This window comes from Barbus barbus (genome assembly GCF_936440315.1).
Source record: "Barbus barbus genome assembly, chromosome: 1".
Taxonomy (NCBI): domain Eukaryota; kingdom Metazoa; phylum Chordata; class Actinopteri; order Cypriniformes; family Cyprinidae; genus Barbus; species Barbus barbus.
Genome location: NC_136729.1, coordinates 26,867,290 through 26,891,311, shown reverse-complemented (window position 1 = coordinate 26,891,311; position 24,022 = coordinate 26,867,290). Strand labels below are relative to the sequence as shown.

At 39.6% G+C, this 24,022-nt stretch overlaps 1 protein-coding gene across 1 annotated transcript in view; it reads left to right on the top strand.

Annotated features, from left to right (window-relative positions):
* Positions 1-24,022, top strand: part of LOC306872623 (cadherin-8-like) — a gene marked incomplete at both ends in the record, with an annotated part of 92,253 nt that overhangs the window by 55,999 nt on the left and 12,232 nt on the right. Inside the window, 4 exons of the mRNA XM_079421261.1 lie at positions 5,358-5,477; positions 7,820-7,987; positions 10,703-10,890; positions 17,936-18,183. Of these exons, the coding sequence (XP_079277387.1) occupies positions 5,358-5,477; positions 7,820-7,987; positions 10,703-10,890; positions 17,936-18,183 (724 nt within the window). The remainder of the gene's footprint in view (positions 1-5,357; positions 5,478-7,819; positions 7,988-10,702; positions 10,891-17,935; positions 18,184-24,022) is intronic.

Below are 24,022 nucleotides of genomic sequence, written 5' to 3'. Positions count from 1 at the left end.
ATCCCTCGCCGGTCGATCGGTGCATCTCTATTTTAAACCTAAAGTTACAGCTTATAGTAGCCTACTATATATTTTAGTATGCAATTTTATATGAGTATTTTTGGTGCCAAATATGAAGCCATTTTTGTTCTGAAAGTTCCAATTGTGTTGCTATTCCAGATGCCATGGATTCGGCAGATGACATGAGTAAATAGCTTTCAGCAGGAAGCTGAGTGGTACCATGATGGGATACCCATTTTTCCAGCCACGGCTCCTGCCTAGCTCAGCTGCACACCCAAAACAAGCCCATTAAAGCCATAGAACCACTCATTATCCCAGATCTCGTTGCCTGACATTGCTTTGAAATGATAGAAAACATGAAGAATTTCTGTGGATATGGGAAAAATGTGCCATGAAACATAAACTATTTAAATTGTTAAGGTTAAGTGAGGACACTGTGTTATTGATCAGATAGATATTGGCCGGAGGTCCCTACGTTGGTGTGTGACCGCATTCCAAGTACTCAAGTCAAAGACAAGAAACCTCTGAAGACTGACATAGGCTCTTGCCAGGTTCATCACATTCAGTTCCTGCACTGATAGTATCAGTCTCAGACAGCATGCCTATGGACCTCCAGCAATCATTCACTGACTGTCTGATGCACACAAAACTGGCAAGCTCTAATCTGATTGGCTGAATTAGAGTAAAGAGTAAGGACAAACAGGTGTTTGTTTGTTTGTTTCCGCCTGGAAACAAAATCATGTTTACAAGATACCAGGGTGATACGATAGGTTTTGTGTGTGTGTGTGTGTGTGTGTGTGTATGTGTGTGTTTGTCCATACTATCAAAGTTACTGGGCTCCATTGTTGTTTGGTTCCAAACGTTATTCCAAAATATCCAAAATATTGTATTCCAGCAAAGGCAAAAGAGTCATACAGGTTTGAAATGGCATGAAGGTGAGTAAATAATAACAGGATTTGCATTACTATCCCTTAAACGGTGATTTGAATCATTTCTATGTTCTAATTTTGTCATACATACACCTACCAATTATTGAATATTACTTAGCATTAGCCACACAGCTACAACAGTGCTTGGCACATCCTCATTTAGTTGCAGTAATCTCCTTATAATTTAATATTCAGAATATTACGTCACAGCTAAAGCCCAAATAATGATATAAGCCTATGCATGCTTTGAGCTATATCATGTAGAGACCACAACATGTAAAGACCTTCACTCAATAGAATGAAATGACCTGACAAGTATAATTTTCCTTCTTCGAATTGATTCACACCATTCGGTAACTGCTGGCACATAGTGCGATCGTGCTAAAGATACTGTGGATATGCCAGTGGATAATGATGCCACCGCAGACAGAACCACAGAGAAGCACAGCATGGCCCAGGGCTATAGGAGCAAAAGCAGTGAGATGTAAACAGCTTGGAAGTGGCCTGGCCCCGGAACATGCAGTGGCCTGCTCAGGATGATGCTTTTCCGCATATTCCTCAGTGGATTCATGAATATACATGTCACGCAGGGGAGGGTGGCTCGTCTCCGAGTTCATGATGCACCGACACCTATCTAACAAAGATAATCCTGGCCTCCCAAATCTCTGCCATAATGCAGCTGACAATACTGCACTTCAGTGTTTATCCACTGCCCACCCAAAGCTCAGTTCATAAGGAGGTTTAGTATTGATTTTCTTTCACTGCATCCATGTATGCAGTAAGTACAAAGAGCAGTTTCCCTTTATTTTTTCATTAGGCCCAATGCCCTGGTGCAGTGTTTCAAGCATGCAGTTGACATTTTTCCAGACACAAATACGATTTTTATGGCTGTTCTGTTTGAGATCCCCGAACAACTCCCATGGCTGGAACGGCAATGAAGTACCCTTGATTTCCCAAATGCGATGGAAGAAATGTCATAATATTTAGATTAATATGCTGCGGAATTGCATCAAGCAAGCTAGGTATCATCTCCGACTGGGTCAACGCGATCACCAGTCTTTATAGGTTTGTCAGGGACCCTTGTGAAGTTTCGTACTACTTTTTTAAAAACATTTTTACTCTTGTCTTATATAGCACCATTGACGTTTTGAAATCAAGTTTCAGCAATGTCCACCACCCAAGGGTGTCACCAACCCGTACCCACGAGTCTCGGACTTTGCGGTGCAATACATTGCAAGGACGGGCTAATCTGTACTGATTTGGAGCTCAGCCAGTGGAAGCCTCCTCTAATCCCTCATTCTTTTTTATCAGAGGAGGAGAGGCAAATTTCACTTCTGCACAAGAGGGGGAAAGGAGCTATTTCATGCCTCACTGACTCCACTGTTTTTTTTGGAATGGTTGTCTTCTCTTTTTTTAGGCCTTATTTTATATGCTGCATAGCTGCATTCTGTGAAAAACTTGATGTTTTTTTTTTTTGGTTTTTTTTGGGTTTTTTTTGCTGCTAGAGGTGGGGAGATACTGTAAAGACACCTTTGCCAATTAGCACATTGGCCCTTAGTTGTCCTGTGTTAACACCATTGCTCTTTCTTGGAAAAGGAAGTCATTAAATTTAATAATGCTGCATTCATCCATTTATATGCATTGCAAAGTAAAAACATTCATTACAAAATTCCATTACATTGTTTTCAGCTGGCCTCCTACTCACAGCAAAATGTGGGCCGCCCCCGCCGCTCTACAGTGGTAAAAACAGATTAAAGACTGTATGCGCCTGTTCGGAAGGTGCGCATGATCTTCCTACTTTTAGTTTTTTAGCAGCTGTCCGGTACATAGTAGCAAGAGGAAGAGACAACTGCTATGTCAAGCAGCTTTCAGCTCTCCACAAGTCAACAGTAAAGTCTTTATTAATCTCTCTGCCTCTAAGGTAGCTTTGAGAGGAAACTGAGTAAATAAAGATAAATATTTCCAGTCCTAGATAAAGATAAAGGGATTGCTTTTATCTAAACATGAATCAGCTGTCTTACGCAAAGGGAGCCACAGAGTACCTCCCCAGGGCCGTACGGAGAAAGAGATCATATACTGTTAGCAGTGTTTGGGATTGAGATAAAGAGACTATTGTGACATCTGCATACATGCATTCTGAGAACACAAACACTGATATTCATGGGTAATGTAATTAAAGCGTTTGATAACACAGTGCAGTATGTCAAGATCCTGCTGAGAGAAAGGAAGTATAGTGTGTATCAAGTAACAGATATCCTGCGGGGTGAATCGCTCATATTTCCCTGGTCATGTTTCACACGTATCGTCTGCATGACTGCGCACTCAAGGACGTAAACTAACAGTCATCAGTCATTGAGGAAATCTCAGACACCTCATCAAACGTGGGTCTTAATGTGTCTCACATAAACTTTCTGACACACATGCATCTCTGTCTGCTGGCAGAAGTTGTCACGTGTAGTGTACAAAGCAATCATTTTAGTTTGAGTGTTTATTTCAGTTATCCATAATATGAAAATATGTATCATTTTATCAGTGTCTTTGACATATTGTTGCTTTTTTAAATTATTTAAATGTACACTATGTAACTTTATAATATAATGAGCGAATCCATCTTTCAAACTGGGTTTTTCTCCTGTCCTGGATCATGCGGTATGTCTTTAATAAGTGTTTATATTAGGAATATTTAGACCTTTTCGGACAATATCCGCTGCAGAGTAGCCTAGTATCTGCATGATTCATAATTTCCATAAATAGAGGGGAGTAGCTCCGGCGTTCTTCCGCAAGATGCATGTACTTTTGTTTAACTGCTAGAGCCAAAAGTTACATAGTGTACCTTTAATTATTTACTTTTTTTTTTTTTTCTTTGTTTGGCTGATAAGCATCAGAAGCGGCATAGAATCCCATTGTTATCTTTGTTAGTTTACTTTTTTTCTAGACAGAAATATAGAACAAAAAAGTGAACCGTGGAAAAAGCTTTGTTGTGTCAATAATTAACTTCACCAACCTTGTAAATTCAGCTGTTCTTCTGATCTATTAAAGTGTACATTGTAGCCTGCATAAAATGTATGTACTCTATGCATGACGTTCCGTCTGTGCAAATTGATGTGGACAGGATTGACAATCTTTAAATCCTTGATTTCAAACTATGCTGCACTATATCCAGTTGGCTGCTATGATATATTCATGTCATATTCACTGAGAAAATATGATTCCCAGTGCACACAGACTTAAAAGATTTCTGCAGCTGTAACGTGCAGAAATCTAAGTCTGTGTGCACTGGGAATCATATTTAAAAAAAAAAAAAACATGTTTATTAACGTTTATTTTTTTTGTGGAAATAGCAATAATAATATAATTTAATATGATTACAAGTTGCTATCTTAAAATAAAAATGAAATCTAAAATTATTTAAAAAAAATGTTTTCATACTTATCAAATTGTTTTTATATATATATTTAGATGTTATGTAAAATAAATATAAATGTAATTGCAGCATTTGGTATGTTCCATCCTTAAAATTAGTAGTGTGAAATAATACTGTAGATATCAGCCAAATTGCTCTCTAAGATATCAACATCTGTCATCAAAAAATCCTTATGGCTAGACCTCAATCGTTTAATCTCTTGTGTAGGTATTGTTAACACTTTTTTAGCTGCTTTCTCTCAAGGACAGCTGTGGTACCTCATATTCCTTGCTGGAGTCGAGACATGAGGGCTTCACTTTGTGTTGCTTCAGGGAGAGTTAGGGATGCACCTTCGCTTCGGCCTAAATCAAGCTGTGCGCATCCCAGTCCTCGCAGTGAACGTTTTTCTTGCTGTTTCCGACAGCTCCAGATACCTGTAGCTGCAGCACAGGCACGCTTGCTGGTCAGACGCTTACCAAGCTGTCAGAGTGCTGCGGAACATGCTTTACAAACAATTACCACACCATCTGCACTGTCAGTGAGCTGTTTAGCATTAGCGTCTCAGTTTCTCTCCCACTCTCACTCTCTCTTTGTGCGTCTCTCTCTTTTTTGTGCTTCTTATTTTTCCTCTTTCTTCTCAATTCATCCAAGCCATGGGTTAATGAAGAGGAGGTTAGGAGAGCAGCATGGATTGTTTGTTTGTCTGAGTTTCTTCATTTTGATCTTGTTAAGGCCTGGAGCTGTGATGTTTTTTTCATCGTGGAAGTCTCACAGTGTGAGCGAGCGCTTGTGCACATCTGAACAACAAAACACACTTTTATGAGTGTATTCCAGAGAAGCTCTTACACCATGGCCAGAGGTATTATTGAAACATCGGTAGGGAGAGAAAAAAAAAAATTGTTCTCAAAGAAAACAAGTTCTGAACGTGGACACAGTGGTGTGGTAAATGGAAATAATTGATTTATTTGTTCATTGCAAGTCATTTTTGTTTATTGAAGAAGATTGTTTTTTCTTCTTCTCTGCAGGTACATCAGTAACGAGAGTAACCGCAACCGACGCAGACGATCCGGTGTATGGAAACAGTGCCAAACTGGTCTACAGCATTCTGGAGGGTCAACCTTATTTCTCCATCGATCAAAGCACTGGTAAGTTAATCAATCCATGATGTCCAGATGGTCATGAATCATTCAAATGATTCAACAAGCTTATTATTATGCTTAGAAATAGGTGTAAGATGAATGTCCCTTCGTGTACCAAGACGAGTTTTAGGTGTTAGATAATTTATTATTATTTGTAATCATTGTTATTATGATCATCATTACGGGAGACAGGAAATAAATATTAGCGAAAGACCAAATACACAAGATCATTTTACCTGAAGGACACATGCAGATGCTGATTTTGTTCTGTAATAGCGCACAAAGCAATTTGTGGCTTCTGATTTAAATGACGGGGCTATCTTTGAATTCCATCTGCATTCTGCTTCCTTTTCAACCTTGACTTAGTTTTTTCCCTAATTGCATTTTCAGCTGACTTGTTAACAGTGTGTCTGTAAGCAACATGATTAAATAATGGAGAAATTACATTAATAAGCAATGAGATGGAAATGAACAGCACGTAGTTTGGAAAAACAACAGAGAATAAACAAGTCCTGTATCTGTCCAAATTGTATGTGCATATTAAATGAACAATATCAATACTTTTTTTTTTCTTATGAGAACACCATGTGCACTTCATAACCCCGTGTATTTCAATCACTCTCTGTCAGCTTTGTATAAGAATGCAAATGGTCGAGAGAAGGTGTGAAAGCCCAAATTGAGGTGTCGCATGCGTGGTTTGTGTGATTACTGAACACATGCAGATGGCTTATTCAAGTGAGCCAGATGTTTTAATGAAAAAAAAGAGGTAAAGGGAAAACAACCATTAGAAACCATTTGACACTTCCAACACCTCGTAGGAAATGAGACACACTTGATAAATAAGTAAACATCATGCACCAATTCATTACTTGGTTAATGGCTTGCAAAGAGAAAAAACTAAATAAATAAATAAATGAATGAAAGGAAAGGAAAGTAAACCTCCAAATACCTATGGAAATGAATGTTTGTGTTGCCTCACTTCTGTGATCATCAGGAATTAATTTGAATAGATAATGACAAATCAGGATGACAATAGAATGAGTATTGCAGTGTGCATCAGATTCAGCATTGCAACGCATACGGCACACACACACAGCTGCATCCAGTACTCAGGGAGGCCTGTGTTAGTCCTATTGACAGTCAGAGCACTTCACCTCAAAAAATGCACCTCCTTAGTTCACTGAAATGATTGTGGTCTGTTGGTCTCCATGACAGAACAAGAAACAAAGACATGTAAGTGCAGCATAAAAAAAGTCTAGCAGACAATGCATGCGCGCTGTGAATTATTCATGCGTAATGGAACCGGAGCTGGCCCTACAACACCCTTACCTTTCTTCCTGCCTTTGTTTCCTTAGTTCTTTACTTATATTATTTGCCAGTCTCTTTAATGTAGTTGCTTCTTGTTATAGTTGTCGTTTCTTTATACAAAAACCTGATTGGTTGTGTAAGATTACATATCTATGAAGATTCTCAGTCATCCAGATGACTGTAAAAATGTCTCAGAGAATGAACCGCGTAGCATATTTTTCTATGTCTCGAATATGTTTTTTCACTTCTCCAAGTGACTTCATCAGGATGAGGGTGATTTCCCAGGATTTAAGCTTGTTGTACAAATTGCAGTAGGAATGACCTCCACAATGGTAAAAACTGTGGTCGTAGTGTGAATTGGGCGAAACGTCTGGGGTAAAGATAAAAGGATAGTGTTAAATGGCAGGGAATCTCAATCTACAGCCAATGAAACCGTGCAAAACGTATGCAGTAAATAGTAAAAATAAGTCTGGGCGCTTTAAAAAACATATTTAGCAACATTATAAGCTAATAAAAAAATAAATGTGTCACATATTTTATTTAAGACAGAGTTTTATGATACTTTGGGTTTTATTGTTTGAGTAGGTTACCTGTGGGTTTTTTGAGTGGTGTTTATTTATTTATAAATCAATGATGGTGCATACAGTATTAAAGATTATAAGAGACAGACAGCATAATTCGCATTCAGTCGGAATATAAATGACTCCAGGTGCTGGGACAAGTCCTCAGCAAACAAACAAGCTAATTTGCAATGCCAAATGAAAGCAGCCCAGGCAATGTGTGGCACAGAATAAACTGGTTGGGGTGTCAAGGACAAGGGAAGAGCTAACAGATTTTGCTAACTACAAACCTCAGAATGTACAATGGCATGTTTATTTAGACTATGTTCAATTTGAATATCATATTTTTATGTATTTATTTTTAATATCAAACATAATTAAATAAATGAGAGATAATTTCAATGCATTATTTTGTTGCTTTGTTCTTCATAATATATAATTATTATATGTTAATTCATGTATTTATTGTTATTGCTAAAGCAATCATTAGGGTGGCTCTGGCAGGGATGGATCGTGAGATGAGGGAAGAGTATCTTGTTGTTATTCAAGCAAAAGACATGGGAGGTCATATGGGTGGGTTGTCAGGAACCACCACTGTGACAGTCACTCTGACTGATATCAACGATAACCCACCAAAGTTCTCAAAGGGTAAGAGAGACCCTCTTTTATTGACTATATAAGATACTATATACTACATTTCAAAAGTTTGGGGTCAGTAAGATTTTTAAATAAACGAATGCATTTAATCAGCAAGGATGCATTAATAAATCAAAATGGACAATTTACATTGTTACCAAAAATTTACACTTTAAAATAAGGTTCCATTTGTTAGCATTAGTTAACTACATTAATCAACATAAACTAACAATGAAAAATACTTCTAAAGCATTTATAAGTCTTAGTAAATGTTGATTCCAGTATTCACTTATGCATTATTTAAATCAAAAGTTATATCACAAAAAGTTTTTTATTAATGTTATTTAATGGACGTGAGTTACCTTGGACTAACAATGACAAGTTATATTTCATTAACATTAACAAAGATTAACTATACTGTAACAATGTATTGATTATTGTTAGTTAATGTTAGTTAATGCACTGGATATAGTTAACAAATGGAACCGTATTGTATTGTAAGTGTTACTCAAATTTCTATTTCTTTGAAAGTTTTATTTTATTTTTTTTTATTTTTTTTTACTTTCATTCATCAAATAATTCTGAAAGAATTGTATTGCTTCTGTAAAAAATATATATATATATATATATATATTAAACAACAATTTTTCCCCCACTCTGATAATTACACTGAACAAAATCACTTTTGTTTTTGCCCCCATTTTTCATGAGCTGAACTCAAATATCTAAGACTTTTTCTATGTACACAAAAGGCCTATTTCTCTCAAATATTGTTCACAAATCTGTCAAAATCTGTGTTAGTGAGCACTTCTCCTTTGCCGAGATAATCCATCCACCTCACAGGTGTGGCATATCAAGATGCTGATTAGACAGCATGATTATTGCACAGGTGTGCCTTACGCTGGCCACAATAAAAGGCCACTCTAAAATGTGCAGTTTTCTCACACAGCACAATGCCACAGATGTCGCAAGTTTTGAGGGAGCGTGCATTTGAATGTTAATTTCTCTAGCATAAGCCGTCTCCAAAGGCGTTTCAGAGAATTTGGCACTACATTCAACCGGCCTCACAACCACAGACCACGTGTAACCACACCAGCCCAAGACCTCCACATCTGGCATCTTCACCTCCAAGATCGTCTGAGACCAGCCACCCAGAGAGCTGCTGCAACAATTGGTTTGCATGACCAAATAATTTCTGCACAAACTGTCAGAAACCATCTCAGGGAAGCTCATCTGCATGTCGTCGTAACCGACTTGAGTGCGCAAATTCCTAGAAGCTGAAAACATCAAAGTTCTTGCATGGCCAGCATACTCACCGGACATGTCACCCATTGAGCATGTTTGGGACAGCGTGTTCCAGATCCTGCCAATATCCAGCAACTTCGCACAGCCATTGAAGAGGAGTGGACCAACATTCCACAGGCCACAATCAACAACCTGATCAACTCTATGAGAAGGAGATGTGTTGCACTGCGTGAGGCAAATGGTAGTCACACCAGATACCGACTAACCACACCAGCCCAAGACCTCCACATCCGGCATCTTCACCTCCAAGATCGTCTGAGACCAGCCACCCAGAGAGCTGCTGCAACAATCGGTTTGCATGACCAAAGAATTTCTGCACAAACTGTCAGAAACCGTCTCAGGGAAGCTCATCTGCATGTCGTCGTAACCGACTTGAGTGCGCAAATGCTCGCATTTGATGGCGTCTGGCACTTTGGAGAGGTGTACTCTTCATGGATGAATCCTGGTTTTCACTGTACAGGGCAGATGGCAGACAGAGTGTATGGCATCATGTGGGTGAGTGGTTTGCTGATGTCAATGTTGTGGATCGAGTGGCCCATGTTGGTGGTGGGGTTATAGTATGGGCAGGCGTATGTTATGGACAACGTACACAGGTGCATTTTTATTGATGGCATTTTGAATGCACAGAGATACCGTGACGAGATCCTGAGGCCCATTGTTGTGCCATTCATCCACGAGCATCACTTCATGTTGCAGCATGATAATGCACGGCCCCATGTTGCAAGGATCTGTACACAATTCCTAGAAGCTGAAAACATCAAAGTTCTTGCATGGCCAGCATACTCACCGGACATGTCACCCATTGAGCATGTTTGGGACAGCGTGTTCCAGATCCTGCCAATATCCAGCAACTTCGCACAGCCATTGAAGAGGAGTGGACCAACATTCCACAGGCCACAATCAACAACCTCATCAACTCTATGAGGCACACCTGTGCGATATTCATGCTGTCTAATCAGAATCTTGATATGCCACACCTGTGAGGTGGATGGATTATCTCGGCAAAGGAGAAGTGCTCACTAACACAGATTTAGACAGATTTGTGAACAATATTTGAGAGAAATAGGCCTTTTGAGGACATAGAAAAAGTCTTAGATCTTTGACTTCAGCTCATGAAAAATGAGGGCAAAAACAAAAGTGTTGCGTTTATAATTTTGTTCTGAAGGATCATGTGACAGAATGACTGGAGTAATGGCTGCTGAAAATTAAGCTTTGCCGTTGCATGGCACGGCATTACATTTGGATGTTCATGCATACAAACATACATACATACATACATAAATTAAAAAATTATTGACCCCAAACATAAAATAATTGCTTACCATTTGTTGTCTAGTATTTCAACTATTTTGTTGTTTCTCTGAGTGCTATTTGTCACCTGATAGACCAGCTCTGCTATGTTCTTGTACTTCATATCTAAAGGCTCTTATGAGTTCATTATTCCTGAGGATCTTGGCATCGGGAAGCCTGGAGGAAGAGTAAAAGCGAATGACAAAGACATCGGAGAAAATGCTAAATCAACTTACAGCATCATTGGTGGAGACGAGAGGGATGTCTTTGAGATTGTCAATGATGCTCAGACTCAGGAGGGAATCCTCAGACTCAAGAAGGTAAGACCAGAAAAGTAGGCTTAATGTACCATAGGGACTCTCTATCAGTTGTAAACTGATCGTCTCTAGGCTGCATATTGTGAAAAATATGAAAAGTGGCTCATTACCGATGACAAATGACTGTTAATATCACAGAGACAGAACCTCTCAGTATGTATTGCAGGGGTCGGGAACCTATTTGACATGGCGTGCCATTTTAAATGTCATTTCAAACACTGTGCCGTACCCTCAAAAAATAAATAATTAATTATACAAATTAATTAATTATGCAAATTACCGCCTTAGTGTTCAGTGTTTTACTCCTTTTAAGGTTGGCTACATTATTTTCACTGGTGTTGTTGTGTTTGTTGTTCCCAATGAGTTATGTGTCATGTGGTGATAAGTTGAGTACATCTTTTTGTATAATTATATAGTTGTTAGAGTCCCAGTCATTCTGCTTTGTGTAGTGAATAGGAAGGTTTGTGTAGGTCTGGTTGTAAAACTCAAAAATATAGCACTAACTTATTATTTATAGCAAAAAGCAACAAATACAGTAGAACAAACTGTGGCCTATCATCTGATCAAATAGTAAAGAAAATAGTGTTTGGCTTCAGCTCGTAACAAAATAATACAGGTTACAGGTAGCAAGAGTTACAGTAGATTGACATGCCAGTGCAAGCAGTTAAGTATTTTTAAAATATACACCTAAAATAGAATAAATGTAATAAATGGCTAAGGTGTCTGACCCCTGCTGGGTACTCTCTTTTTGCGATAATAGATTTTCTTAGATATATATACACTCACCTAAAGGATTATTAGGAACACCTGTTCAATTTCTCATTAATGCAATTATCTAATCAACCAATCAGATGGCAGTTTCTTCAATGCATTTAGGGGTGTGGTCCTGGTCAAGACAATCTCCTGAACTCCAAACTGAATGTCAGAATGGGAAAGAAAGGTGATTTAAGCAATTTTGAGAGTGGTATGGTTGTTGGTGCCAGACGGGCCGGTCTGAGTATTTCACAATCTGCTCAGTTACTGGGATTTTCACGCACAACCATTTCTAGGGTTTACAAAGAATGGTGTGAAAAGGGAAAAACATCCAGTATGCGGCAGTCCTGTGGGCGAAAATGCCTTGTTGATGCTAGAGGTCAGAGGAGAATGGGCCGACTGATTCAAGCTGATAGAAGAGCAACTTTGACTGAAATAACCACTCGTTACAACCGAGGTATGCAGCAAAGCATTTGTGAAGCCACAACACGCACAACCTTGAGGCGGATGGGCTACAACAGCAGAAGACCCCACCGGGTACCACTCATCTCCACTACAAATAGGAAAAAGAGGCTACAATTTGCACGAGCTCACCAAAATTGGACGGTTGAAGACTGGAAAAATGTTGCCTGGTCTGATGAGTCTCGATTTCTGTTGAGACATTCAGATGGTAGAGTCAGAATTTGGCGTAAACAGAATGAGAACATGGATCAATCATGCCTTGTTACCACTGTGCAGGCTGGTGCCAAGAAAATATCCCCCACACCATTGCACCACCACCACCAACCTGAACCGTTGAGACAAGGCAGGATGGAGCCATGCTTTCATGTTCTTTACGCCAAATTCTGACCCTACCATCTGTATGTCGCTGCAGAAATCGAGACTCATCAGACCAAGCAACGTTTTTCCAATCTTCTATTGTCCAATTTTGGTGAGCCTGTGCGAATTGTAGCCTCCGTTTCCTGTTCTTAGCTGACAGGAGAGGCACCCGGTGTGGTCTTCTGCTGCTGTAGCCCATCTGCTTCAAGGTTCGACGTGTTGTGTGTTCAGGGATGGTATTCTGCATACCTTGGTTGTAATGAGTGGTTATTTGAGTTACTGTTGCCTTTCTATCATCTCTAACCAGTCTGCCCATTCTCCTCTGACCTCTGAGATCAACAAGGCATTTTTGTCCACACAACTGCTGCTCACTGGGTATTTTCTCTTTTTGAGACCATTCTCTGTAAACCCTAGAGATGGTTGTGCGTGAAAATCCCAGTAGATCAGCAGTTTTTGAAATACTCAGACCAGCCCGTCTGGCACCAACAACCATTCCACGTTCAAAGTCACTTAAATCCCTTTTCTTCCCCAGTCTGATGCTCAGTTTGAACTTCAGCAAGGCGTCTTCACCACATCTAGATTCCTAAATACATTGAGTTGCTGCCATGTGATTGGCTTTTTTTACACAGCTGAAAATCCACACTTCATTGTACACCTAAAACTTGAAGTAAAACTGCAGTCCAGGTGTTCTGGGGTTTGAGAACTACTGTAAGGCTGAACCCCTTGACTTTCTGTGCTCAATTCTCAGCTCTTGTGTAGCAGCGTGTATTTGCATATGGAATGGCCATTGTATGCAAATGAAGAACCCTTCATGTTGGATGAGAGGACAATGAAGCCCTTTTATCTTACCGGAAAATGTACAGATCAACTGTGCAGCAACAATTCTGCACAAACAATGTGACAAAAATATTGGAAAATGTACACGATAAATTTGTCATTTATTTTCCATTACATATTTAACATATACCATGTTAAAAGTGTAAATGATGACAATGCTGTGCACATTATAATGTGAACAACATAATGAGTATGTCATGTGGGAATTAGTTTGAATGACTTGGGCATGATCTCTATTAATATGAAGAATTATACCAGAAATAAACAAATTGTGTGCCTTAAATAATCTGCATTATTCAACAGTTTGATACATCATCCTCAACCACAGTTCTGTTTGTGTGGATTTTAGATTTATTTTATTGTGTTACTTTATTTATACTTTATTTTATGCAACACACTTAAAAGCAACATTTAAAATAACTATAATTAATAAAAAAATAAATAACAAAATTAATATAGTAATAGTAATTAGGAATGTAACGGTACACAAAATGATGGTGTGGGGGGAGGGGTAAAAAAATGGTCTCCTTTTTTAATTTTTTAATTTTTATTATGAAGTACTGAACAAACTGTTGATTTGTCTTTAAAATAAAATAGTCTGTTGTTACAGCTACAACCAGCTGCAACACTCTTCATGCTGCAGTTTATGGTTTGGATGTGAAATATTTTAGCAAAACATATATTTTAGTCAGAATGTACCGCCGGTCATTCAGTGAAGTGATATCTAATGCTTTATATAAAGCATATTTCATGTTTAAGACATTTTTCCCACAGCAGCTCACTCTATGCCCAGCTTTTAATTTTAAGATGCGTTTGCAACATCAAAGTATATTGAAATGAACTGTATTGATCTATATCTCCTATATCTCATTTTAAAATATATTGATATACCTTACAAAAAGAATTTCATACACACAGTACTTCTGCATATGTAGTGGTTAAAACAAAGTACTTCTGCATATGTAGTGAAAGCTAACACCATGTTTCCTAATGATATCTCCCAAGGGTAACATGTAAAGCATGAAAAGTAAGGGGCCAAGTACTGAGCCTTGAAGTACTCCATACTGCACTTATGATTTGTGATACCTCTTCATTTACTGCCACAATTTGATGGCGGTCAGATAAGTACGATTTGAACCATGCCAGTGCACTTCCTCTAATGCCAACATAATTGTCTAGTATATATGTGTACGTTTCATAAATATGTGTACCGTTACACCCCTAATAGTAAAGGTCTCTTGAATATCAAAATTCTAACGTGAAAGAAACAGAAGAAAATCTGGAGACAAAGCGAGAAATAAAAAAGCAGTCATTTGGTTTGTCCCAGGTTTCTCACAGCTGAATGCGTAATGGCATGCCTGTTTTTCCTCGTCTTTTCATCCCATAGCACTTGGCCTGGAATCTGTTGTCTGCATTACTAATAGCATGATGGATGGCATTGCATGAGAAAAACAGGCAATCAACAGCCCACTCCCTGCTAACCTCTATACCTCCAGACGGTGCCTGAGTTCAGAAGAGCAGAACAAGCTTGTAAAGCACACAACCCTTATTTTTCCAAAATTTTTTGCACCTGCCACTGTGCGCAGACACACATTTTCCCCAGGCGCTAGTGCTGAGCCGACGTGCGTCAACTATCATCTGCAGCAAATTGGCCGATGCAGCTCTCACCAACAATTAAAATTTGATTTAACTTCTGCTAAATATTGAATGGTCATGACCAAAGAGCCTTTGTAGCAAGGTTAAACATATTGATCTGAGTTAGATGCCACAGGCTCAGACAGTCAAGATACTGCTTTGTTGTAAAAGGATGCATGCTTTCATCTCCCCCAACCCCTCCTAGGCTGTGGTGGTGGAGAGGGTTGCTGTACTTCCCCCGCTGCTGATCTTTGATGCTTCTAAATGTCCCTGTAAACATACACACTCACACTCACACCATGCTGGGAGTTTTTAGGTGCTTTCAAACAGGCACATATATATGTGGTAAAATCAGTCACAGCCATGTGGTTCAGTATGTGTTCAGGCCACATGAAAGCCTGAATTGCATCATCTGGAAACGACGGAGGTCAAGTGACAGCCGTAGTCATATCCAGGCCTTTCTGCACAATGAGTGCCAAAATGGAGACCCAGAGGGATGCAGAAGTGCCAATTTCACTGTAGAGAGTCAAATGGCATGCATGACTATCAAAAGAATGAGGTGTTGGCATGATATTTTTAGATGGAACAGATTTGCAGTGTCTGAGATGAGAGGAGCTTATTTCAGTCTTGCCAATATGCAAAGCTGCATTTGAATGACGTTCTCAAAAATTTTAAATTAAATGGTAACATTTCAAGCATGTTGCATGGTAAAAGAGCAAACTTTCTTTCTATCACGCTGTTTTATATATATATATATATATATATATATATATATCTCTGTGTGTGTGTGTGTGTGTGTATATATATATATATATATAATATACACACACACACACACAAACACACGCAGATATATATATATATATATATATATATATATATATATATATATATATATATATATTAAGACATAAAACTCTATGAACTGTCACCAAAATTCAATAGTCTCGAACAGCACTGACCTTTTCCAAAGCAAGCAAGGTGTCAGACTGCAGCTTGTTCTGAATTTTACATCATAGGGAAACTTCTGCTTGTAAAGTCCTACTGAAAGGTGCAATGTTATTTGCACAATCTAACCATTTGTCCTTTTTTTCCCCCATTTTACAGAGTTTCAGGTGCTACATAGATATTTAGTTATGTGATTTCTTCATTTCTCTGCACTGAAACCTTTATTGTATTTAGATGCTTTCAATCTTTTATTAGAAATAGTAGTGAAAAAGACAGGAAACTATTGGAAGAGAGATGACTGATGGGAAAGGGACATACTGTTTCAGAATTCTGTGTGAATAGCTTTGAAGGAGCTAAGGAGTAGAGAATGAAGTAAAGGTGCACCAGTCAACCATATCAAGAGCTCTGTATTATGCTGTACTGTTCGAGAGGATGACACAAAAGAAGTACTTTGTGACAGCACATCTGGAGTTTGCCAGAAAGCCTAATAGTGAAAGCAATGAAGTGAAAAAAAAGATTTATGATTTTTAAAGAATGGTTGGACTCACACAGACACACAAAAACAAATCAGTACATACAATACCCCTCTATATATATATATATATATATATATATATTTTTTTTTTTTTTAATTAACACAAACTATGCAACATTGTTAATAATAGGAAATGTTTCTTGAGCACCAAATCAGCATATTGGAATGATTTCTGAAGCATTGTGTGACACTGAAGACTAGATTAATTGCTTGAGGAATAATTTTTTTGTTTTGTTTGTTTGCTAAGTCAAACACAGGTTACTGTTAAACTGTTTAAATTACTAATATAAAGACATAATTTTGCCATAATGCTGCCCAGCACAAACAACATTTATTATTTTATTTTTTTATTTGTATATGTTATTTTATTTTATATGCAGTGAAATGACCGACAAAGACAAAGGGTCTCAAGACTAGCCAAGGGTCTGAATACTTTTAAGGAACATTGTTTACCTCCTGTGTTGAACTCTGTCTCGACATGATGCTAGTAGCAAGGGTGAAGGTGAAAATAAAATTAAATAAATTCCTCCCAATAGCTTTGTGGACTGCAGCAGACAGAGGTACATGGGCTGTTCTCATCCGGGTGCCCTGCTGTCAGCCGCACTGACTTCAAAGCGTGCTGATAGAGGAACTCCAGCTGCTCTTTTCTCCCAGCTGGGATTGCGCTCGGCCCGACTCCAGTGTCTGCCTGACCTCCCCTGTGGAACGAAGGCTTTTTTATTTTTTATTTATTTTTTTTATTTTTTTATATAACATAAGCTACTATTTCAACTAATTCCTATAGCCTGTGTCTTTTTCATGTGTACTTCAGCGGTCAGGTCTAGGGACTTGAGCCCTTTTTCGAGTTCAAATGAGGTAGAGAGAGATTAGATTCAGCACACAATGGAAAACCATGACATTTTTACTAGGTGAAAATATAAAACCGTGCTCTGTGTCAAGTTTTCTACACTGTGGCATGTACGTACACAGGTGGGGTGAACATGGGGCCTTTCCTCATACACTGAAATCACAAATATTTATCCTGGAGTACAAATAATTCCCAAATTGTATTTTATCTGCTACTTCAATAATACCTCACCATTGGATAATTGCCTCGGAGAATACATTAACAATGTTAATGTCATGGTATTGTGGGCAAGGATTAATTTTGTTTTCAGACAACACAAACACAAATTGTATTTTTCATGATTTCTTAACAATTTGCAATGCAGTCCTTGTGTTTCCATTAGATTAACCTTATTTGCAGCCTCATTTAAATCCCAAACACATGCTGTCTCTGCCACAAATTAATAACACACCCCACGCTCCAGGTGAAAGTGTGGTTATTGCTACTAAATATTATTTTTGTTCACCCTGCTATTGGGCTCGCAGCAGCTTAAATATTATCCGTTGCAAGGTGGGAGGCAGCCGGTGCAATTACAGTCAGTCCAGCAAGCCCAGCAAACTGAGTCCGCCAAAACCGTTTGTCTTTGTTTTTGTGCCCATTAATAATAAACATCTCTCTTTTTCTCTGTTTTCCAGCCTCTGGACTTTGAGTCTAAAAAATCCTACAACCTAACAGTGGTGGCGACCAACATACGTGCCGATTCTATCACTGGTGGGCCCTACATGGACCAGGCCACGGTCAAAATCATCATTGAGGATGCAGATGAACCCCCTGTCTTCACGAAGTCTACTTATCTCTTCGACGTGCATGAAAACGCTGCAATTAACACAGTCATAGGAGCGGTAGCAGCGAGAGACCAGGATGCCCCACACAGTCAAGTCAGGTAAAGGCAAGCATTTCTAGCCCACATGACCTCTGTTGTCCTCCTTGGCAAAATTAGGCCAAAAAACTTCTTCATTAAACCAAGAGAAGATCAAGCTCAAGCTTCTGCATCAATCTAATATCCAAGTGCTCCTTCACTGCTGCATCCTACCAGCCATTAAATGCTGCTGATGAAATTGCCTGTAGAGGTGCATTTGCATTCAGACTAAATGGAGCTCTCACCTCCACAGAATTGGTTGTACTGGGAAAGAGAGATGGAGAGAGATAGGACAATGACACAGTAAGATTCCTCCCCTTCCTCTCACTGATGTATTTCACTTCTGTGACATCCTACTTGAAATATTACAAGGGCACCTTCAGTATAGGCTATACAGACAATTTCTGTCAGTCCAGTCTAGCATTCCATTAATTCTCCAGTGACTTGCGATGTTTCAGGGACAACATGCAACAGGTTGTGTAATTACACAGGGAACTGGGAGCAGGGGAGAAATCAGAGATTGGGTTTCAACACAGCAATGGAGTTTACACCAAGTGAGCATTCTCATGTGTGTGATATATTTATTTCAGGGCTGTGCAATATATTGAAATAAAACTGAAATGGCTTAGTGGGATTATTATATTGCAAATGCTGTGTTTTAATACATGCACTGTGTGTTTCAAAGTGAAGTGTTATTTTATACATAAGCAACTCATGATCCTGTGTGTTTTTAGCATCTCAGAGCAGCTCAGTTCACAGTAAATGCTGCTCCGCAACATCTGATTTATAGTCATAGTGAATGGATCAAAATAGTGAGAATGTGGCTTATGATAAATTTATGATTAAATTGTAAAGTCTTTAATTAAATTCTATAGACAAAGATGGCGGCGCGAACACATCGCGAGGCTCAGCGTTTTACCAGATTTTGGAAAATAGTGTTAATTTACCTGGTTATTTCATTCGTGTTCGCGCGATCCAGTTATGCGAACTACAGCTATAGTAAACAGTCACTTTTGGACATCAACAAACAGTGTTCCAACATAGTTTTAGATCATCCTTTCGACTTCAGCGAACTCCCGCCGGAGCTACTGAGATCACCGCGGACAAGCGGATCACTCGTACCGACCGGAAGTTCTCGGCGTCGGCGTCGGCGTTGAGACCGTAAACAAAGACGGGGAAAGCGCGGAGGGCTGCGTGCTAAGCTAAGGCTAAACCCACATCGACCAGCTCTGCCCAGCATCTTCCTTGCCAATGTACGGTCTCTGATGAACAAGATGGACGAACTAAAGATCTGGACCCTCACACAGAAACGGCTTATGGACTGTAATGTTATGTTCTTCACTGAAACATGGCTCTGCAACGATGTCCCAAACAGCGTGGTGCATATGGATGGACGCTCTCTCTTCAGGGCTGACAGAGTAGCAGCAACCTCTGGTAAAAACAAGGGTGGTGGAGTATGCATTTATGTAAATAAATCATGGTGTAAAGACTCTGTCATTGTTGATACCTACTGCTCTGCTGATCTGGAGTTCCTGATTATCAAGTGCAGGCCATTCTATCTACCACGTGAGTTCACTTGCATTGTTGCTGCTGCAGTTTATGTACCTCCGGACACTAATGCTAATGTGGCATTATGAAAGAACTCTGTGCTGCTATTAGCAAATTACAAACCCTGCACCCGGATGGAGCCTTTATTGTTGCTGGGGACTTCAATCACTGCACTCTTAGATCTGTTCTCCCTAAATTTAATCAAAATGTCTCCTGCACTACAAGGGGACATAAAACATTGGACCACGTTTATACTAATGTGAGTGATGCCTACAAAGTCACACCCCTCCCCCACCTGGGTCAGTCTGATCACCTCTCTTTGTTCCTGCTCCCCAAGTATACCCCGGTCATCAAACGTGTGAAACCTACAACAAGGACTGTTAAAATCTGGCTGGAAGGTGCTGACTCCACTCTTCAACATCAATTCCAGCACACAGAATGGAGTGAGTTTGCTGCCCAGGCCACCACAAACTCTCAGATTAACATTGACACTAACACCAACTCTGTCATGGAGCACATCAACAGATGTGTGAGCAGAGTGACTACACAAAAAAAAAAAAAAATCTTCCCCAATCAGAAGCCCTGGATGAACAGAGAGGTTCGCCTCCTGCTCAAAGCAAGAGATGCAGCCTTCAGGTCTGGAGACCAGGAGGCTTACAGCTCAGCCAGAGCCAACCTGAGGAAGGGTATCTGCCAGGCCAAACTCACACACAAACAGAAGATTGAAGAACACTTCAACTCTTCAGACCCCCGGCGTATGTGGCAAGGCATACAATCTATCACAGATTACAAACCACCTAACTCTGTGCCCCCCTCCAGCTCTGCCTCCCTCCCAGACGAGCTCAATCACTTTTATGCTCGTTTTGATCAAAATAATAAGGAGATCTCACTCAAAGCTGAGCATCAACCCAGTGAACTGCCTCTCACTCTCTCCACATCAGATGTTTACTCCACTCTGCGTAAAGTGAATGCACGGAAGGCAGCTGGCCCTGACGGAATACCTGGTCGTGTGCTTAAAGCCTGTGCGGAGCAGCTAGCTGGGGTCTTCACGGACATTTTCAATCTGTCCCTGGCCCAAACAACTGTCCCCACTATCTTCAAAACCTCCACCATCGTATCAGTACCGAAACACTCCACTGCCTCGGTCCCTAATGACTTCCGTCCTGTTGCACTCACCCCCATCATTGCCAAGTGTTTTGAGAAACTGGTTGCATCCCACCTAAAATCCTGTCTCCCTGCTACACTGGACCCATTCCAATTTGCCTATCGCCACAATAGGTCAACAGAGGACGCCATCTCAACAGCGCTTCACTCTGCCCTCACCCACCTGGACAGTCAAAACACACATGTGAGAATGCTGTTCATAGATTTCAGTTCTGCATTCAATACTGTAATCCCCTCCAAGCTGATCTCCAAGCTCAGCCAGCTTGGAATCAGCACACCCATCTGCAATTGGATTCTAGATTTTCTGACTAACAGACCTCAGTCTGTCAAGTTAGATAACCTCTCCTCCTCCATCATCACCCTGAACACCGGCGTGCCACAGGGCTGCGTACTGAGCCCTCTCTTGTACTCCCTCTTCACCCATGACTGTGTTCCTGTTTATGGCTCCAACACCATCATCAAATTTGCAGATGACACCACGGTGGTAGGTCTGATCAAGGATGACGATGAGTCAGCCTACAGGGATGAGGTGCAGCACCTGGCTGTATGGTGTGCCACCAATAATCTACAACTAAACACCCAGAAGACAAAGGAGATCATTGTGGACTTCAGGCGGACTAGGAGTCATGCACACACACCCATCTACATCAACGGAGCTGTAGTGGAGCGTGTGTCGAGTTTCAAGTTCCTTGGCATCCACATCTCTGATGACCTCACCTGGTCCCATAACACCTCCACTCTGGTCAAAAAGGCACAGCAGCGCCTTTACTTCTTAAGGAGCCTTAAGAAAGTTCACCTGAATCCCAGGATCCTTGTGGAATTCTACCGCTGTACCATTGAAAGCATACTCACGAACTGCATCTCAGTATGGTACAGCAATTGCTCCGCATCTGACCGCAAAGCACTCCAGCGGGTGGTGAAAACTGCTCAACGGATCACCGGCACCCAGTTAACTTCCATTGAGAACATTTATCATAAGCGCTGTCTGGGCATCATCAAGGATGCCTCTCACCCTAACCATGGACTTTTCACCCTCCTTCCATCTGGCAGGCGTTACAGGTGCCTACGCTCTCGCACTAGTAGGCTCAGGAAGAGCTTCTTCCCCGAGGCTGTAACACTTCTGAACGCCACACCACCAATCTAACCTGCACCTGCTTATTACTGCACTAGTCACAGTACTTTACACACATGCATTTGCACTACTCATATTTTGCACAGACTGCACATTGTTAAAGTTATTACACTATAAACTGTCTAAAGTTGTTACTGTACAAGCACAGTAAACTATTTCTATAAAATATTGCACTACTGCTATTTTGCATAGAATACATTGTTCTACCAATACTTTGCACACTCATCCAGCTGTATTTATTTATTACCACTGTTCTCACGTTTCTGCTGTTCATAATGTGTATATATAATCTGTAATCTATATAATCTACATTGCTCTGTTCATAATGCACATACAATCCCTACATTGCATTCCTATTTATATTCTGTATATACTCTGCTCAATACTGTATATAGCAATTCCACTGTACATTATGTAAATCATATCTTCACTTACTCTGCACTTATATGTATATAAAACACTATATTCTTGCACTTCTGGTTAGATGCTAACTGCATTTCATTAGCTCTGTACTTGTACTCTGCATAAATGACAATAAAGTTGAATCTAATCTAATCTAATATAAAGACTGTGAACACCCAATTTATTCCCAAATTGTTCAGCTCTAAAAGGATGGTTAGGATTAAGAGTATGTTTGATTGTAATCATTCTTATTTTATATACTGTCAATATTTTATATTCAAGTCCTGTTCAAGTTTCATTTCAACACAGAAATCCAATATCCATGTCCTCAAAAGTCTCGCTTTTGCATAAGAACTGTTTGTTCTACATTGCAGTGCACTTGTTTATGTTGCTTCGTAGCTATTTTTCTTTGGTTGTTGCTTCAAAATATGAGATATAATCATTTCAGAGTGATTTAAATGTTCTAGCTGTGACATCTGTGCATAGTCTGCATTATTAGGAAGAAAATCTGTGGCATTTGTTCCCTACGTGAGATTTTGTTGTTTTTTTCCTGCTTTCTTATATCCTTCCTGGATTGGTCTGACATGCAGACTTTTTTCGCATTGATGTGTTTGTGTTACTTGGAAGATTAATTACTTCTATACTGAGGCCATTGAGTAGATTTTGTTAAGCTAAACATCACAAGGTTGTTTTAAGCATTAATAGATTAATTATCTTTTCTAATGTGATCAAATGATTTTTGGTTGTTTGACTTTTTTGCTGAATTTTGAACAATAAAGTGGTAAAGTTGCATGTTTTCCCAAACGGAGCTGAAGGGTTGAGGTAATTTTGAAAGCTAAAAGCCACTTAGGAAATAAGAAACCAGATTTTAAAAAGAACAAAAAAAGATGACCCATGCAGAATTTCATAGAGAAATAAGATAACCAGACCTTACCTCAAATGACAAAGTTTCTGCTTGAACACAGCTAATTGTGCATATCAGTGTGGTTGTCACATCAATAGGAGAAGCAATCAAGGTGAAACGGGCAAGAATTAAAAAAAAAAAATAGTGTAACTGTGGCGTTTAAAGGACTTTGGTTCGACATGGAAACAGTAATTCACAGAAACATTGTTTCACATCAGTCTGGCCTCTCAGACCATTCCTACCTTCAGCCTTCTCATCTCTCTCCCTCTCTCTCTCTCTTTATGAGATTGCAGGATTTCTCTTGTTATTGTGAAACTGACGTGCATCAAACGGTGCCAAGCTGTGTCAAAGTTCAAATTAGCCCTGTTAGGAGTATTGTCTATCTGTCAAAAGAAGTGTGGGTGTAATCAGTGGGGATCTTTTAACCTTCTCTGACAGAAGTCCCTCTGGCTCCAGATCTTGTTGTGGGACCTGATATCTAACATATGCTAATACATGGTGACTGCCTCCTTTATAAGTAAAGCGCACATCAGTATAACACAATCACCATCAAGAGCAGAGTCATTTGATTTGGTTACTGCACATTTACAGGGTTCAGCCTACTGGAAAGTATTTGGTACAGTAGAATAAATTGTGCTTCTATGAAAGTCCTCTTAATTACTCTGTTACCCAACATAATAACTACATGGCAAACATGTTCTATCATGTGCTTT